General features: G+C 44.0%; 1 protein-coding gene across 2 annotated transcripts in view; it reads right to left on the minus strand.

Moving 5' to 3' along the window:
- Positions 1-1,936: 1,936 nt before the first annotated feature.
- LTA3 (Dihydrolipoamide acetyltransferase, long form protein) overlaps positions 1,937-19,428 on the minus strand; it is a 184,734-nt gene continuing 167,242 nt past the window's right edge. For both annotated transcript variants that reach the window (XM_086523557.1, XM_086523560.1), the window contains exons 9-16: positions 10,331-10,414; positions 10,164-10,237; positions 10,021-10,083; positions 2,847-2,917; positions 2,682-2,742; positions 2,531-2,591; positions 2,355-2,441; positions 1,937-2,264 (exon numbers count right to left, since the gene is read on the minus strand). In XM_086523557.1, the coding sequence (XP_086379683.1) occupies positions 2,206-2,264; positions 2,355-2,441; positions 2,531-2,591; positions 2,682-2,742; positions 2,847-2,917; positions 10,021-10,083; positions 10,164-10,237; positions 10,331-10,414 (560 nt within the window). In that variant the 3' untranslated portion in view covers positions 1,937-2,205. The remainder of the gene's footprint in view (positions 2,265-2,354; positions 2,442-2,530; positions 2,592-2,681; positions 2,743-2,846; positions 2,918-10,020; positions 10,084-10,163; positions 10,238-10,330; positions 10,415-19,428) is intronic.

A 19,428-nucleotide genomic window follows, 5' to 3' on the forward strand; every position in this document is an offset into this window, starting at 1 on the left:
GAAGTTGAAAGAGACGTTGGAATCACAAGGGAAGAAAGACCAAGGAAGTAAGCAAAGAGGGAATCCTTTGCCACCTGAACCTTCCCCGAAACCTACCTCTCTACCTCCAAGCCCTAAACCCCTAGTATCTCAACAGAAGGGCTTACCAAAGAGGAAAGCAGAGGCAAAGTTTACACCATAAGAAAAAGAAAGAGCACAGCAATGCACCTATGAAGACCTCCTCAAAGCTAGGTACTCATCTGAGACTGTATATGGCACCTCTATTCCACTATGGGATGCAAAAGACAAAAAGAGTTGAAGAAAATCTCAAGGATCAGGACACACAGAGAGGACCAGCTGAAGTGCAATCACCACCACATGGAGTACTAGGGTTGGTACAGGTCCCACCAGTGCCACAATGGAGATCTTTGGCCAACCCTTGGAGACCACCTCCTGTGGGGGTAATGCTAAGCAAGGGACACCAGATTCCAATTTTAGGTCCACTCCCCATGCCATCAGCAAGCAACATGGTAGCAACTAATGAAGAAGATGCAAGAGACGCTCATCAAATAACAGACAAAATCAGAATGAGATCTCTTACACTTGCAAAAGAGAATAGCATGCTACGCGCTAGGGAGGGAAATATGCAAGAAGAGTATGAGAGACTCACAAGGACTCTCCAAATAGCAAGTCAAAGAGCTGAGATGGCAAAAAGAGAGCTTGAAACCCTCAATAAAACAGTAAAAGATGCTAAGAGCGAACCCAATATTTTTGCAATACTTGGTGGAATCCCCAAAGAACATAAGGGATGACGAAGGGAAGCCAATCATACAACAGTTTCACTCTTTCAATTCTTCTACAACACCGCCGAATACCACCCCTTCGCTTCTAGTTTCTTTTCCCTCTTCTTGTCTTGCTTGTTTAGTAATCCTAAGGTTGTCCCCATCGAGCCACTAGGAATCACCCAAGCCTACCAACCTTTGGGTCGTTGCCTCAATGTAACAACCATTTCCCTCCCCATAGTGAGAGGAGACACTCTTTTGTGCGCATGTTTTGATGCCATGGTAAACTTCTTGAAGATGAAAATTTCATCTCTCTCTCTCTCTCTCTCTCTCTCTCACACACACACACACACACACCAAGTCTTCTCAACCGCATGACCTAAACAAAAGCACAGCAATAGAAAAGCTAAAACCAAAATTCGTTAGGGAGCAAGTCGACCTGAAGAGTGAAATCCATATGCAAGCCGGCATATTCCCAAACATGCACCCTCCTCAATAGATTCTTTTCTTGGGTTTACTTACAAACAGAAGTCCATTGGCAAGGATTAGGCTGGTAACTGGAAACCCTTCCCACTGGTATGTTTTTGCCCTTGAGCTTTCGACGAAACTCCACTTGTGTCATAGAAAAAGAGATGTTTTCTTACTTTAACAGGCTGCTTGTCGTCCTGGATGGAGCTTTCCATAGCCTGTAAGTGGGGAACGAAGTTAAAGCAATGATCAAGAAAAGGGGAAGGATGGCGAAAGGTCCATACACATGTTGATGTGGAGCCCAGACCCAACTGCAATATACGTGCACACTCCTCGTAATGACCCTTTTGATACTGCTGATGCTTCTCCACCTGTATCTTGGGATCAGGGGACGGTCAATGTTGATATAGATATAGATAGTGAGATCAATGCTGACCAGATTCTATTGCTTCGAGTGAGCTCACATGTGTTGATTTAAATGTTTGATAATCAATCATCAGGTGAAGACAGAACTGAGGGGGTGAGTGGCAGGCTTGGGATACAAAAGAAACTACTTGGTATTTGGGGGCCATCCCTACTATGAAACAGCATGCCAAAAAAAAAAAAACTCTGCAAAACAACAAGCTTGATGCATGCCATACAGGTGGTTTATGAGCCTGCGCATGTGCAGATGTGTTGAGAGAGAGAGAGAGAGAGAGAGAGAGAGAGAGTCATCAACCCCTTGCGGGTCGTTTCAAAAATGGCACAAAGGGAGACTGACATTTTGGTACATTTGACAATATAGAGGCACCAAAGACCTCACCTCAGTCCCTTCAACCCGGATGCCAACAAAGCTGTACAAGCAATGATTCGTGTCTAACTAGCTACAAAGAGCCTCTTCTTTATTACATTTCTGTATATTCTTTGTTGCGCTTTATTCTACCATATGCTCATCAAAGTGCACAAAAGAAATTTCGAAGTCCCCCCAAAACCCTGCTTATAGCAAGTGTTTCCTCGGATCCCTCAAAATTCCGCCTAATACATCCAAGAATCGACCTTCAAGAAAAGAAGAAAGGATTTTAGAGGCAAGGTTACAAAAATCTTAGTACGAAAACAAACACAACATTCAATATGGTAGCATCAAACCTCCGATGTCAATATCCACCACTCGATGGTCAGCAGATAAGGTAAGAGTCATCTTCGTCACAGCAATAGGCTTTCCTTGAGTGGGATCTGATGTTGCATAGAGAATATGATGATTCTGATTATCAACCAAAAAAAAAAAGATGGGCGAAGAAAAACAAGTCAATACAGTGACTGACCATGTGGATCCTCTTGCCACAGGACGGAGGGTTCACCACGACCAACCGCAAGTATACATGCCTAGGCAAAAGCAATGGATCAATGCCAGCTTTTTATTCCAGTGTTAGTCAGCCTGTGCGTTGATCCGTATATTCAAGTACTGGAACATACCTGTGGCGGATTGATGATGGCACAGAATTGATCTACCTCAAACATGCCTAGGTTTGAAATGCTGCAACACAGCTTCCAATACGTCAAAATGGGTTTTGCATATGAAGCAGCTCCCTTTCCTCCACGCGCACAAAATCTCGAATGAAGACTCTAAAGCCAGCTCACCTGAAGGAACCTCCTTGAAACTCATGAGGTTGAAGCTTGCCATCACGTGCTTTCCCAGCCAAAAGCTTCACCTGCATGAAGATGAGGAGCATTTTACGACATTTTCAATGACGCTTGACGTGCGAATCGTGCCGCAAATGCATGATAGGACTTGAGTAAACAAGAGGAAAAATCATGAGGCCTGCCTCCAAATACGACAAAGAAACACCCATCGCAATGTCATTACTCCATGTGTGCATCATCCATTGAAGGAAAACAATATAATAATACTAGATCTGAACATCACAATGTTATAAATACTCCATATTTATGAATAGGCAGTAATATCTCTCTTTGATTCCTTGGTTTTAACACCCTTAGGTAATGCATCGACTTCCTTTACTTTCCATATGGATATATTCCTTCGTAAGGTCAGAAAAGTTTGAACTTACAAATTATAAGAGACTAAAACACTCACAAAAATACAAAAGCAAGGGACAAAAAATAGATAAAGGAAAAACTAAATCACTTTATTTGTTACGAAACAAAGCTAAATAAAAACAAACACTTATTCAATTGAAAATGCTTTTAGAAAAAGCATAAGAAAAATAACTTGAAAAGCTTACTTGACTAAACTACAAACAAGTACTGACCTTTAAACAAACAAAGATAGAACATAAAAAAGAATTAATCCTAGAATTCAGACTCCACACAACAACTTCTAAAAGAACAAATTCTTAAATCCTATTGTAAGCTAAAGACTAGAATTGAATACTACTACACATCTACCTAGAAGATAAAAAACATAACTTCATAATTCAAGACACAGTCATGAGTTGTAATCATTATTTATACACTGTCTATGTAATTATTGACCATAATGGATCCAACAAAACATAATTTCATAACTCCCATATAGATCTTCATAATTCAAGACACAGTCATGAGTTGTAATCATTATTTATACACTATCTACGTAATTAATGACCATCATGGATCCAACGAATCACACAATTTTGCACCAAAAATCATTTTTTAGTCGAGGCTACCTCCTATTTTTCATTAGCAAAAACAGAACCCAACTCTATGGCCTTTGCCCTTTGGGCAGGCCGGAAACCGTGGCAAAAGGTATCGGCCACAATGGGATGGCTTTTGAGATGCTCGTTAAGAAAGCACATGACTAAAGTCAAAGGTGGAAAACAGATCAATCAGTAGCCAGTCTCACCCCAATCACACACTGCAATGCACCATACAAGAATCAAGACTACATGCCAGATCTCCTACAATCAGATCGTGCAAATGACAATGTGATCATCGAACTAAGAAGCGTCTACATCACATTAACCCCAAGAAAAAATAGGCACAGAAAGACCTATAGGCTTCACGTGAAATGCTGCAAGAAGATGACTGAATTTTTCCCTTTACTCATATCTTGGAGCATGTCGAGCGAGAATATACCACCTCCTCTGCATCTAAATCTTATAGATGAATCAAGGCAAAACCCGAATTCACCTTTGAAACTAAAAGTTAAAGACTCATGGTATAGTCATCATGAAGACAAGACAAACATCAGGTCACAATCTACTGACAGCTCAACCACTGGAGACAAAGGAGGTTTGAACTCCCTGAACCTAACCCCAGCCAACTTGCAAAGCTCGGCCAGGGGCCTAAACTCTAACTAAAGAAGCACAAGAAGTCCTGACCAACTTAATGAAGCCGGCCAAGGGCCTAAAACCTCAACTAAAGACAAAAGCGGTTAGGATTTCTACCAACTTAGAAATTCTCAAGTGAATGGCCCAATATGATCCCATTATTTACCTATTTATTTTATTTGTTTGTCAGAGTTTTGGATAGGGAAATTTGCCAACGCTAATATACAAGGAGCACTCAGCACCATTGTGTAATCATCTATTTCATTGCCTAGTTGGTTGGTTCAACTCTAACACTCTCACACTCACTCACTCTCTCTCTCTCTCTCTCTCTCTCTCTCTCTCTCTCAAACGGGAGCACACACAAATAATCAACAAGCTGAAAATAAATAAACATTCAACCAAAAGAGATGAGGGAGAAGATCGGCACAGTATTGGGGACCAACCCCCATCTTCTGTCCCCAATATTGGTGTCAATCTCCTCCCTTGGTCTCTTTTGGTTGAAAGATTATTCAACAACTTGAAAAAAAAAAAAACTTTCAACCAAAAGAGACGAGGGAGAAGATCAACACAATATTGGGGACCAGTGGAATTGTCCCCCCCCCAAAGAGAATCTTTATTAGGAAGGATCTTTTTACAAGCACAAGAACCGAAGTAACCACTCCGTTCTAAATCTCAGACTCGATGGTCAATTTCTTCCCGTGCGGAAAATTCCGAGAGGCAAGCTCTCAATTCCGTCTGCACACACAGTGTGAAACTCCGTAGTCTGTTCTTGATTCCGTTTTCGGAATCCCTGAGCATAGGCCGAGGCCTCCTCCCTCCTTCGTGATAGAGTACCTGCAAAAAGCACAAACATAAAAACTACTACTCGTAGAGCGTATTCACAATGGCTACCTATCCCTCCAAGTGTGGAAAAGCGACCTTCACACGCTAGCTTCGCACGATCACTTGCACAGTCTTGGCGGAGGTGCTCCTTACTGCTAGCGCTCGTAGAACTAGGGGGGAGAGAGAGCTGGCTGATTTTATAGCCACCTGCGACTGGTAGGAATAGCTGGGGCGGTGCCGGCAAGAATAGCTGCAAAGGGGGCGCTAGAGGAGAGGGAGGGATGTCAGCAAATTTGGCCGAGAGAGAGAGAGAGAGAGAGAGAGAGAGAGAGAGAGAGAGAGAGAGAGAGAGAGAGAGAGATCATATATTTTCAGCCCACGCTGGTCTTTTTTTGTAGAGCATTACTGTATTTGATTATTGGCTACCAGCCGGTCAATTTTTAAAATGGTGTCAAACTGTTAAAAACTCAGTGCGCTAAAGACCAATGCTATATGACACTTCCCAGGCGTCCTAGATGCAATTCTCAAGCACAGATGGACTGCACACACAGATTCACGCTAAAGCATCTGCTTTTCTCGGAAAGCACTTGAAAATATTCCACCTTCTAGAAAAAACTTCTCAGAACCCATCTTTATTTTTGTGCCCGTATCTTTATGCATATTCCTTTTCCATTTCAAATTACTTACCATACCAATGGAATATTCCCTTTCCAATGTTCCCATCACCCATCATGTCATAAAGACATGACGTGGCATGGCCGATTGACTGGATGCACTCCAGCCAGAGGAAGGTCCAACCCCTAGAGAAAGATGCAGATCATGTTTTACCAACTTGCAGAACCTTTTTCGAGGGGCACTTAATGAAGAAGAATCAGCCTTCTCTCAATTTTGGACGCCCCAAGCTGATGTGTCTTGCAGTTGATCTTTGGAGCCGCCAAGTGTTCGGTTTGCCGTTTTGAGTTAATTTCCTAACACCCACCAACTCATAAAGTGTCGCATGGGGCCTAAATTACTTTTGAACTGAGCCAAGCCACCCTTTTACTACTCGGATGTCAATGGCGATTGGCCCGACCAACTCGTGGCGACCTGGCCTTCACTATTGCCGGTGAAACTCTCCACCCTCAGCCATTTCACACTGGCCATACAATGTCCGGCCATTTGTGACTTCACAAGGAGGGTCCCAAAAATTAAATAAAAATCAAGGGAAAGAAAGGTTAGTGGTTGTCATAGCCTTGTCACATAAGCCAAGAAAGTACCACAAGCAAAGAAAGCACTACAGGCCAAGAAAGCACTACAAGCCAAGAAAGCACCAAGGAGAGGCCAATTAAGGTGTGATTAGTACAAATCCTCATTTGCCTAGTCAAAGTGGAGTATGAGAGCTCATGGTTGCTTCCCTGGCCTCACATGGAAATGCATGGCACAATCATGTGGCTAGATGCTCTACCTTGGCCTGTGTGGACCTAAGAGCTAGAGGAGGATGGACTTTATACAATTCTTCGTGGCCTAAAATTACAAAAGTTTTGTGGTGTAAACTAGATTTGCCTGTTTGGTTGGTAGTTAAAATCTCGATGGAGGATATTAGATTTTCGGTTATTCGATGTTTCTTTTACAGTGGTTTAAACTTCATAAACATAAGCATTATTACCGGGGAAGTGGCATACTGTGCTTGTCGCCAACCACGAAGATCGCATCATAGCCATGTGAGAAGCTTCCAGGTAGATTTCAACCAATTTTCGCCTGCCGTCAGATGGTTGTCGAGGGGTTAAGAACTGATTCGATCCGCTACATGCACTCCTATCGTAGATAACCTCCATAAGTTGTGGATTTTGTCTCTCTTCAATGATCATTATATATGTAGGTGGTTACAACCGAGAGTGCTCGTATATATATGTTTTTTTTTTAATGGTTCGTGTTAGTGCGTATAGGCGTGTGCTTGTGGATAGGTATGTACTTGTGCGTGCGTATGGAGAAAGTGTGTGTGAATAAGCTTGTATGTATGTGTGTATATGTGTGTTTTGAGGAGTGTTACCGAGAACGTCCCAAAATGGCCCCTCGTACGTCAGAACGACGTTCCAGCAAGGAACAACGTTCCAGGCATTGGTGACTGAAAGGAACGTCTCGGAACTGTTGCCGTTCTCGAGATGCAGTTGGTACCAGAACGGCTTGAAATGGCCGAAACAGCTGGCCATGAATGGATTGTTTTTTAAAACAGTCTTTTTGTGAGTGACGCTCCAACCTTTAAAGTACCCCACCCCTTATCTTCACACAAACTATCAAGCTCTTTTAAGCTCTCAAGTCTACACGTTTGCCATTGACACAAGACTCAAGCTCTCTCTCTCTTGTATCAACTTTCACCCCACCCCTACCCACTATTTTCTTTTCAATTCTTTGTACTTTTTGTACCCAGACCTGGTATTAGATTCACCACATGTAACCTTTTGGTCTCATAGGTCATTTTGGCCTTTTGAAGACATTAATATTACATTTCATTTCATCATCTCTCTCTCTCTCTCTCTCTCTCTCTCTCTCTCTCTCTCTCTCTCTCTCTCTCTCTCTCTCTCTCTCTACACAACATCGACGGAGACTACAACAGAGGATCCAGCCATACTTTCTCGGCGTCCAGAGTACAGATGAGGATGGATCCTCTCCATTTCCCCTCCTTCTTCCATTGTACTACACCTTCTGTACCTTTTGTATAAGCTGGCACATCAATACAGTCCCAGCTTTTAGTAGTTGTATTTTGTTTTAGATCCTTTTTTTGTATCCGGACACGGTATCAGATTCACTACGTTGTAACAACTTGGTCTCATACGTCATTTTGGCCGTTTGAAGACGTTAATATATCATTTCATTTTCATCTCTCTCTCTCTCTCTCTCTCTCTCTCTCTCTCTCTCTCTCTCTCTCTCTCTCTCTCTCAAGTATTATTTAGGTTTTTTTATGCCTCCCGTTCCATGCGGTTCCTGTTCCGGGCCCCTCAGCCGTTCCCCCGTTCCATAGGGATCCCATTGTCATTCGTGTTACGCGTTCTAGATAAGTCTGATTTTGAGAGAGTAAACGTATGTGCATGTATGATTGCGTGTGTATGTTCACAAAAGAGAGAGAGAGAGAGAGAGAGAGAGAGAGAGAGAGAGAGAGAGAGAGAGAGAGAGAGAGAGCGGGGAAGAGCGTGTTAAGGGAGAGCTGAGAGGTGAGATGGGGTGTGTCTGTGTGTGTGTGTGTATATGGGAGAGAACTACTCGGCGAGAGAAATGAAATGAAATGTTATATTAACGTCTTCAAAAGGCCAAAATGACCTATGAGACCAATCAGTTACAAAATAGTGAATCTAATACCATGTCTGGGTACAAAAGAACTAGGAAAGAACTAGAAGTGGAACAAAATACTACTACTACTACTACAATCTAAAACTACGTGGGTGTAGCAGCTGATACAATAGGTACCCGGTAAACTGGATGTAACAGTGTGTGAAACAAAGATGGAAGAAATGGTGAGGATCCATCCTCATCTGCACTCTGGATGTCGAGAGAGTATGGCTCGAATCTTCTGTTGTAGTCTCCGTCGATGCTGTGTAGCTCCTCTCCTCAGTCGCGGTCGTCTGTATCTCTGTAGCTCCAATGCTCGGTCGATGAGAGTGCCAGTAGTGGTCGAATGAGTGTGGGACGAGCTCTGCAGTGGTGGCTGCTCCTGTGGCTGTCCCATATCTAGTGAAAAGAAATCTGTAATGTGTCTCTGGGACTGCCTCTCTCTAGCTCTCCCCAGTAAAGTGTGTGTGTGTGGCAAGCCGGCCACCGCCTTGCAGACCTTACTATCCCAAGTGGCCCACGTTGGCTTGCCGCCCACAGCCCTTGCCCACCAAGGGTGGCAAAGAGAGAGGGTGTCAGCTAATTGTCTTCGAGACACAGAGAGGAAGGGTTGAAGGCTTGTGGGCTGCCGAAGGCACGCAGAAGGAGAGGGGTGGAGCGCATCTCCTTCCCCTCCCCAAGTGGGGTTGCTGAGCGAGAGAACATGGGGATGTTGCCGCAGATGAGCCGGGAGAGGAGGGAATGTGGCCACCCTCCATTTAAAAAAAAATAAAAATTAACCCCACACAGTGGTGGCCGATGCTCGAAAAGTGGCCCTCTGTAGAAACTCTTCATGGTGGCTTCAAGGCTGCTTCTTTCAGCCTCCACATCACACATGCCCCTTGGGTAGCAGAACCTGCTCCCGGGAAAGGATTACCCTACCCGAAGGGGAATGTTGTACAAAATCCGGAGATCTTGTGAGGGAAGCGCAGAACTAGTTGAGAGAGAGAGAGAAAGAAAGAGTATATTGACGTACCTAAAAGGCTAGGCGGCTTATGAGACCAAGCCAGTACATACAACGAAGGAAATCTCTCATCTCATAGAAACAGAAAAATAAGACTAAAGTTAAAGGCTGAAATGAACTACCTATCTCAAAATTCGAACCATAGTCCAAACATACAAGGTATCACTGAAATATCATTCTCTATGAAGTGTCTCCCTAATTGGCAGATAGGTAGAGAGACGGAGGGGGGCGGGGGATGTTTACACATTTTGTAAAAGCATCTGCTCAAATTAAATGCAATCTACACATGTTGTAAAACCATCTGCTCAAGTTATATGCAATTTGCTGTTGCACATAAAATTATCAGCCATGCAAAAACCTTTTGGTAGAAATACGTTTTGAATGTTAGATACGTTGAAATTCAATGCATAAAAACCTCTGAAGAGATGTCTGAAAGTGACATTTGATCTGCATTGCGAAGGATGGGAGTCATAAGGCCCTGCATTCCACAAAAAGCAAACAGAAATCAGTTGAAAGCCCTTTCTGCAAATTGTGCACAAGATGAGATTTGATGTCTACCCTTTCTGTGGCTACAGCAATTGAAATATCTATAGAAGACCCCGGAACGAGTCCAGAGTTCTCATCCCAATGAGCTGAAAACCCATGTCAAAGGCAAATAAGCCCGGGCAAAGCATACAGAGAGAACAAAGAGAGAAAACAAACACAAATGAAGGCTAACCGCTTACCGTTAGCTTCAGGGACCTCTTTCAGAGCTGACACAACTGCCTTTATGACAAAATCATTCACAGAAACATGTACACCATAATTCACTGAGAAAAAACACCACGTGTCAGTCTACCTTTCTCTGCAAATTATATGCAACTTGTCACAAACGGAGGCGCACACGAATAATCGATAAGCTGAAAATAAATAGGATATTGACCAAAAGAGACGAGGGAGAAGATCGACACAATATTGGGGACCACAGAATGGGCTCGTTCCCCCCGTAAAAAGAATCTTTATTCAAGGAGAATCTTTTTACAAGCACAAGAACCAGAGAAAACCCCTCCGTTCTAGATCTTAGACTCGATGTTCGTTTCCTTCCCGTTAGGGAAATTCCCGAGAGACGAGCTCTCAGTTCCTTTGTAGTCACAACAAAAAGCTCCGCAGACCGTTTCCGATTCTGTTCAGAATCCGTAAGCGTAGGTTGTCACAAAGTGATGACATGGCTTTTGGTGTTCAGTGCTTTTAAACTAATTGCTTTTGGGGCTCTGTTTTTGGTCATCCCTTGTATGAACAAAAGAACCCTTGATCTGGACGCAGAGTCTGAGAGCATGGGACCCTCGGGAGTTGTACCTTGATGTGATTAATAATAAAGAAATACCGAAAGGGGCGCCAGTCTTTGGGGCCGGTGCTTCTGGGTGCGGAACTCCGCCGTGCCTTGTCGACTCTCTCTCCCTCTCTCTTAAACTTCAGTGATTTTGAAGTTTCTATTCGTGTGTTGCTATTGATATCTCGCTTGGACTGTCCAAGCTTGTAACATAGGTCGAAGCCCTCCTTGCTCCTATTCTGCGATGGAATACCTACAAAAAACACCCACAAAAAGCAACTAAACCATAGAGCGTATTCACAAACTTCACCTGTCGCTCCTAGTACAAACAAGCGGCCTCCGTACGCCAGCTTTTCGCGATCACTTCTAGTTTCCCTGTAGTAGAGTCTCCTTGTGCTAGCGCTGGCAAGCCTGGCCTAACAGAGGGGGCCTAGGTTGCATTTGTACTCTTCAGGAGCTAGCAGGCATAGCTGGCGAACTCTTTGCAAGAATAGCTAAGCAAGTGGAGTGTTGGAATAGTAGGAAAGGGGGGCGGGGGGGGGGGGGGGGGAGGGGGAGAGAGAGAGAGAGAGAGAGAGAGAGAGAGAGAGAGAGATTGCTGTTTTCAGCCCATGAGGGGGGCGCTGCCTATTTTCTGTTTTATTTTAAAGTGGGCAGCCAATCACTTTTTAAAATAAGGTGAACTGTAACAAACTTGGACACCCCAAGTCAAGATTCTACTGCGACACAGCAAGGATTCACTTCAAATTTATTCACAGATCACAAGAGAGAGACAACACGGGCCGAGACAACACGGGCCGGCGTAGTTCCGTGCCAAGAGATATTGGCCCAAAAGACTGGCGCCCCTTTCGGTATTTATTTTTATATTTATCTTTGAGCAAAGTACAAAAGACCCGTGGGTGCTCGCCCTCAGACTCTGCGTCCAGATGCTCTGCAGAGTGAACCCCTAAGGCCACTTATAAAGAGTTACAAAGGGTTGCTAAAAGCGGAGCCCCAAAAGCATCTAAAATCAAAAGCAAACTGTCCCAAAAGCTGCCATCGTAATTTGCGGAGATCCGTATGCCTGTTAGCGCAAAAAGCATAAAAATCTGTACGCCTTGCCACGTGAACACTATCAACGTGTATCCCTAAAATCCGTACAGTCAGCAAGTTTGCCACATCAACAGCTGGGTGTGTGTGTCTGTCTGGATGGCTTTGCCACGTCACCAGTTTGTGACATGCCCCCCTCTTGAAAGAATTGTAATCGCCCTCGATAGTAATTGCCCTCGATTACGCCTACGAAACAGACAAAGGCCATAAACTGTCTTAGTAGACACTGACTGTTAGTACCGACACACTAGACACGACACATCTAGTACTTGTACAAAACGACAGTCACATCACAAGACATCACATGACAAATCACATAAAAAATTGATTCCAACTCTCAGACCATGACCATCGGCAACGTATGTAGTAATCACATCTAGACCCAACATGGACCTCACTGATGCCCGATTAACTGATCCTTATTACAATCATGTCTATAGAGATGAGAGAGCACAAATCAATCATATTCAATTTCGGAAATTTTGTATCATGAAGTCATACAGCAGAATACTAGTCAGCCCATTAGTATCCCTGAAACCCAAAGAGGACATCAATGACCTTATTCAAAAACCAGAGTAATCTGTTGACAAAAGAGTGAAGTAACTCCCCTCTTGTGCAAACCTGTTGCACTAGATTCACCCTCGCTGAATTCGGGGTTCTATCGGAGTAGACTACACTAAACTGAATGCTTCAAGGTAAAGTTCCAAAATCTGAGGAGTATCTGCTAGGTCCTCTTCCTCCATCCACTTCGCATCATCCAATGCAGGATAGTTCTTGAATTTAACCAAGAACCGCCTAATCACTTTACCTTTTATACTTCTGTCCTTGTGTGCCAAAATCTGTTCTTGAACGAGTATCTCCTCGCTTTCCTCCACTTCGGGTTGCTCATCAAGCTCCCCATCAACTGGCAGATCGCCTTTAAAAGGCTTCAATAGACTCACATGGAATGCATTGTGAATCTTCCAAGTATCGGGCATCTTGAGTCTAAAGGAGACATCATTTATCTTTTCTTTTATCTGGAAAGGGCCATAATACCTCATGCTAAGCTTTCGAAAAAGTCGCTCCTTTCCTTTTCGTTTTCTTAGGCGTGCCTTCTAAAAACGTAAAAGCACCCAATCGTCTTCCTTTAGTTTCAAATCTCGTCGATGTTGATCTGCTACCTTCTTATGTCGTTCTTGAGATTTCGCTAAAGCCTCCAGGACCTTGGCAAAAGTAGTGTCCAAGTCCCTCGTGTACTGGTCGGCTTCAAAAATCTTACCTTTAGTGCTAAGGAAGGTGGAACGTTCGGAGCACCTTCAATGATCTCAAATGGCGCCTTCCCTGTCGAAGAGTGAATTGTGTTATTGTAGGCAAATTCCACCGAGGGCTAAAAATTTTCCCATTGAGTCTTCTGATCAAAGATGTAAGACTTCAATAAATCCAGAACAGTTGAATTTTCAATCTCAGATTGCCCATCTGTCTGCGGGTGGAATGAAGACGAGAATTGCAACTGTGTGTCAATGTTCTCCCAAATAGCCCTCCAAAACAAACTCGTGAGTCGGGGATCTCTGTCGCAGACTATTGTCTCAGGCATGCCATGTAGTCGGAAAATCTGTGAAATGAACAACCTTGCTAAATGATCCGGCTTGACTGTTTTCTTCATTGGAATGCAGTGAGCTTGCTTGCTACATCTGTCGATGATAGTCCAAACGCCATCATGCCCAGTCTGTGTCTTCGGGAGATCAAAAATGAAATCCACTGCAGTACTTTCCTAGGGTGGGGTGGGAATGGGTAAAGGTTGTAGTAATCCATGTACCTTATGCCTGTCAAACTTGACCTTCTGGCATACTAAACAACTGCAAACAAGGTCGTCCACATCTTTGTTGAGTCTCGGCCAAAAAGAAGAAACGCTCCACACCTTTCAAGGTGGTGTCTGTCACAAAGTGATGACGTGGCTGCCCGTGCAATACTTTCCTAGGGGTGGGAACAGACTCGCCCTTCAGTTTTACATCAAGTACAATTTTTCAGTCCTTTTCATTAGTCAAAGTCGCTTTCTTGGCCCGATAGTCGAGCACGGAGTTGTTCTTATGGTACCAAGGGACTCCTATGAGGACGTCACACACTTCCAAACTCATGATGTAAAAGTCCTCGTGCCCTAAATACCCCTGACAATGCAAACGAAGTTTGCCAATGACAGGCGTAATGGCTATGTCTCGTCCGGGAGCCGCTAGAACTGCCTCTGCTCGTGGTCTCATCCTGTCGAGTGTAATCTCGAGCCGCGCCGCCATTCAGATGAAATTAAGTTGGCCTTGGCTCCTCCATCAAAAAAGATAAGGGCTTCTTGATCTTTCTGTAACAGACTTGGACAGTTCACAGTTCACAATTGATTCGACACTAGCCCAGAAAAGTTCCGTGCCTGGAGATATTGGCCCCAAAGATTGGCGCCCCTTTCGGAATTGTTTTTTGTATTAATCTGTGTTCAAAGTACAAGAGTGTAGGCAGGCACTCACTCTCAGACTCTGCGTCTAGATGCTCTGTAGAGTGGGAGGCCTGCCCACTTACTTAAAGGTTTACAAGGGATGCTAAAAGCAGAGCCCCAATAGCTGTAAAATCAAAAGCTCTTCAAGAAATAAAGCAGAAGAGGTTTTCTCTCACAAGCCATACTCGGCAATAAAGCAAAACTTTTTAAATAAAAGCTCTCTCTCGCTAACTCTTGCTTGCTTAGAGAAAAGGAGCATCTTCAGGGCGAGCGGATGATAACTAGCCTGGCAGGCCCACTGAGAAGCAATCGGCATGAGAGTGGAAAAAATCTTGCCGTTCTTTATCAAGTTCATACATATTTGTCCTATCCTCATCACTCAACACTTCAAAAAGATCGAGTAAACAAACAAACTGGATTTCATTTATTTAGAAATGGTCGAAGCCAATACAATAGGGACAGACTCGCCCTTTTACATCGCGTACAATGGTTCTGCCCTTCTCTGTGGTAAATGTCGCTTTCCTCGCCCGATAGTCGACCACGGTGTTGTTCTTGTGGTACCAGGGAATTCCCAAGAGGACACCACAACCTTCCAAAGGCATAATGTAAAAGTCCTCATGCCCAAATACCCCTGACAATGCAACCGAAGTTTGCCAATGACAAGTGTAATGGCTACATCCCTACCGGGTGCAGCTAGAACTGCCTCTACAAGTGGTCCCATCCAATCGGGAGTGATCTCGAGCCGTGCCGCCAATTCTAGTGAAATGAAGTTGGCCTTCGCTCCTCCATCGAAGAAGATCAGGGCTGCTTGGTCTTTCACTTTGCCCCAAGCTCGGCAAAGTTTTGTAGTCTCGTCCATCTTGCTGGGATCACTACCCACGCAATCTGGAACCTGTCATGTTTTCATCTTGCCTTTTCTTACACGGTCCTCACCTGCTCTCGAACTCTCAGGTCCTCACCTGCTCTCGAACTCTCAGGCCTTTCGTCGTCCTTGTCATTCTGTTCTTTCTGTGCCTTTTTAGGGCACTTCGCAAAGATATGCCCAGTTTCCCCGCATCCAAAGCACTTCCCCTCCTTTATATAGCGAGCCCTCTCTTGAGGAGTAAGTTAGGGTCGTGCATCCTTTTCTTTCTGTTCTGGGTTGCTCTTTCTCTTTCTACTTTCATTTTCGAAGTCTGTTCTGCTCTTTGCGTCATGATCTCATCTGTGGGGTAGGTCAGAGTGCCAGAGTGAATGGCAAAACCCTGTTTCGCATGACTCATCAACTCCTGAATAGAAGCCAACTTCTGTTCCAAGCAGTGATCTCGGATCTCTGAAGGAAGACCCAAGGTTAACCGCTCAACCTGTTCCTTGAACGAGATCATCTTAAATGAAGAGGCGGGTAGAAAAGAGCTCCAGAATCTCTCACAATAAGCGTCCACTATATCCTTCTTGGTCATCCGAAGATGGTTCCAAGCAGTTCGTATGTCGCGTTCATACTCTAGAGTCAACCATGAAGAAATAAAAAGCCTTTTGAATTTCAGCCATTTAAATGGCGCTGTCTTGTTTAATAGAAGCGTGGACCACCAAGTTCCAGCATTCCCCTTAGAATAAGAGGCAGCTCTCCAAATCTTAGAGTGCTCTGAGTAACGCCCTCCTAAGAAAGCTATGTCAAATTGCTATATAAAAAACAAAGCCTTCGAAGCATCTCTATAATCAGAAAACGTGTCAAATTAAATTGACTGTCCACCTTCCTTAAACTCTCACACTTTCTTGCTTTTATCTTCCAGAAAGTCATACTGGTTGGCTTTATAAAAATTCTTCTTCTTTGCATAAAAGGTGCTGTCATCAGAGTCCGAACTATCTGAAGACGAGTCCTCTGTAGAACTGTCAACCACCGGGCGAGATTTAGGGTTCTTTGCCTTTTTCTTGCCCTTCCCGAAGCTTTGCTTTTTGCTTTGCTTTTTGCCTTTTCCGTCTTCTTCGCTCGAGTCAGAAGAGCTAGAAGAATTGTCAAAAGAAGAAGAAGAAGAAGAAGAAGAATTGGGTACTCCTTCAAATTGAACATGCTTCTTTTGCTTTCTTGCCGATTCAAAAGTAGACTGATGACCCAAATAAGCCGGGAAGTCAGCGCCTTTCTTCTACTTTTTGTCGTGCTTTTTAGCTTTGTTCTGCGCGTCAAAAAGCTGAGCAATTCGTGCATCAACCACCTCTTCCAATTCTTGCTCTGTGTACATCCTGGGAGTAGGAGGTTTCTTAAGAGCCGGTTTGAGGGGTGGCTCTGTGATCTCACGAGCCATATACCTAGATGAATCCAGGATAAGCCCAGATTCACCCTTGAAGGAAAGTGCAAGGTATAGACCCATGGTACTCACCCACATGATGGAGCTGATGGTTATATCGTCTTGTGGGTGACTACCATGGGTCTATACCTTGCACTTTCCTTCAAGGGTGAATCTGGGCTTATCCTGGATTCATCTAGGTATATTTTTTAGTTGTATAGCGGACATGCAGACTTCACATTGTGAAGCTTTCGTCCGAGTTACGACCAATTGATATTGTGCTAATTCTTTCTATCTTTTGTGGTGCGTATGCCCTAATCTCACAAGCCATAGTTGGCAATAAAGCAAAACTTTTCAAATAAAAGCTCTCTCTCTCTCTCTCTCTCTCTCTCTCTCTAACTCTTGCTTGCGTAGAAAAAGCAGCAAAACTGCCGCAAATGGCGCCGCTTTTTACGAAATGACGCGTCAGCAGTACGGTAACCTTTCCGGATTCTGCGGGCTTGCAATGCCACGTCAACAGGAGCATTTTCGGGAGCAGCTTCCTTTTCTAGGGTTGCCCATGCGGGGAATATCCATGCCTAGGGGTAACCACGTCACCAATTTGTGACACTTTAACTTTGCCCCAAGCTCGGCAAAGGTCTGTACTTTCATCTATCTAGCTTGGGTCAGTACCCATGCAATCTCCTGCTTTCATCTTGCCTTTTCTGCCACGTTCCTCTGCTGCTCTCGAACTCTTTGGCATGTCTTCAGTTAGTCCTTGTTGCGCCTCTTTGAGGCACTTTGCGGAGATGTGCCCTTGTTCCCCGAAACCAAAACACCTCCCCTCTTTGAGATAGTTAGCCCTTTCTCGAAGAGTCAGTCGGGGTCGTGTATCCTTCTTTTCTTGGGCACTCTTTATCTTTCTACTTTCATTGTTGGAGGTATGTCTGGTCCTCTGAGTGAAGATCTCTTCAGTGGGGTAAGTCAAATGCCCGAATGTATCGAGAAACCCCGTTTTGCATGACCCATTAATTCCTAGATAGAATTCGACTTTTGTTCAAGGGAGTAATCTCGGATCTCTGTAGGGAGCCCGCAACAAAACCGCTCAATCTGTTCCTTAAAGGTGACCTCCTTAAATGAAGAGGTTGGTAGAAAAGAGGTTGCCCTTTCTGTCCTCCTGGCTCGAGTCGGAAGAGGTAGAAGAACAGTCAGAAGAAGAGGAAGAAGAAGAACTGCGTAGTCCTTCAAAGCGTATACGCTTCTTCTGCTATCTTGCAGATGCAAAAGAAGATCGATGGCCCAAATAACCAAGGTAGTTGGTCCCCTTCTTGTGCTTTTTCAATTGCTTTTTGGATTGATTCTTCGTGTCCAAAAGATGAATGATATGGATCTGAATCACCTCTTGAAGTTCTTGCACCTCTCAAAGCACTCCAAGGTACGAAGAGCGGCGTCTTATCTCAAAGGGAATGCCCAAACATAGTGGTCTACTCTACCATTACGAATGGAAGCACCGACACAGTGGTTGCAGTTCAAGCAAGTTTTCACCTCTTCGTCGCTCACTCAGAAATACGAACAAGATGTAATCACTGCTTTGAATCATCTGCGGATAACCAAGGAAGACACACTAGATGTGTACTATCAGAGATTTTGGGATACTTTTCTACCCGTTTCCTACTTCAAGAAAATCACATGCAAGCAACAAGTTGAGCAGTTCTGCTATGGACTCCCCGAAGAGATACACTGTTATTGTTCGCAAAAAAAGTCCGATTCTGTGATACGGCTCATGGGACATGCCAAAAAGGGATTTGCAATGCATGCAGGCACTCTACTTACCCTACACACAGACTTGTGGCAATCAAGACCAGACAAGAACCAAACAACGGTAACAGGAAAAAGGAAAAGCAACAGAAAAAGAAACCTTTGGGCCAGCAGAGCAGCACGCCAAGTACTACAAAGAGGGCAAATGTAATGGGTGCGGGGAACAAGGGCTTCTGCTTGCCAAGCACCCCAACAAAGCACCTAATGATTAGATAGAGGACAAGCCAAAGAGTTTTGGGAATCCCTTCGTTTCATAAGAATGGCGTTGTGGTCGACTACAGGGCGAAAAGCGACTTTGAAGAATGAGAAGGATAGAGAAATAGTTTTTGATGTAAAATTAATGGGTGAGCCCATTCCACTTGTATCAGCTTCAGCATTTCGAAATTCCACTCTATTTGTTTACTCGATCTATTGAATGAGTTGAATGACAATAAAATGTCAAATTTATCCAACCTAGAGAAGGAACGACAAGATTTTTTGCAAGTTGAGGCAGATTGTTTCTCAGAAGGCTTACCGAGGAGTTATCTCCTCAGTGACCTCAAGATCGCACCATTGATTTGATTCTTGGCAAAACACCACCGAACCAGCCACCTTACCCAATTAGCAGAGCCCAAAACAAGGAATTTATAAACTAAGCGAAAGAGCTTCTAGAGAAGGGTCTAATTCAGCCCAATACATCACCTTACTATTCGCCAGTGTTACTGGTATTGAAGAAAAATGGATCTTAGAGAATGTGCATTGACTACAGAGCTCTCAACAAAATCACCATCAAGAACAATTTCCAATACCCACGATCGACGATATACTAGATAGGCTACAAGGTTCTACATGTTTTGGCAGAACCGACCTGAAAAGTGGCTATCGCTAGATAAGGATTGTTCTTGGAGATGTATACAAGAATGCGTTCAG

This window comes from Adiantum capillus-veneris, chromosome 1 (assembly GCF_014529385.1).
Source record: "Adiantum capillus-veneris isolate H3 chromosome 1, ASM1452938v2, whole genome shotgun sequence".
NCBI classification, from domain to species: Eukaryota; Viridiplantae; Streptophyta; class Polypodiopsida; order Polypodiales; family Pteridaceae; genus Adiantum; species Adiantum capillus-veneris.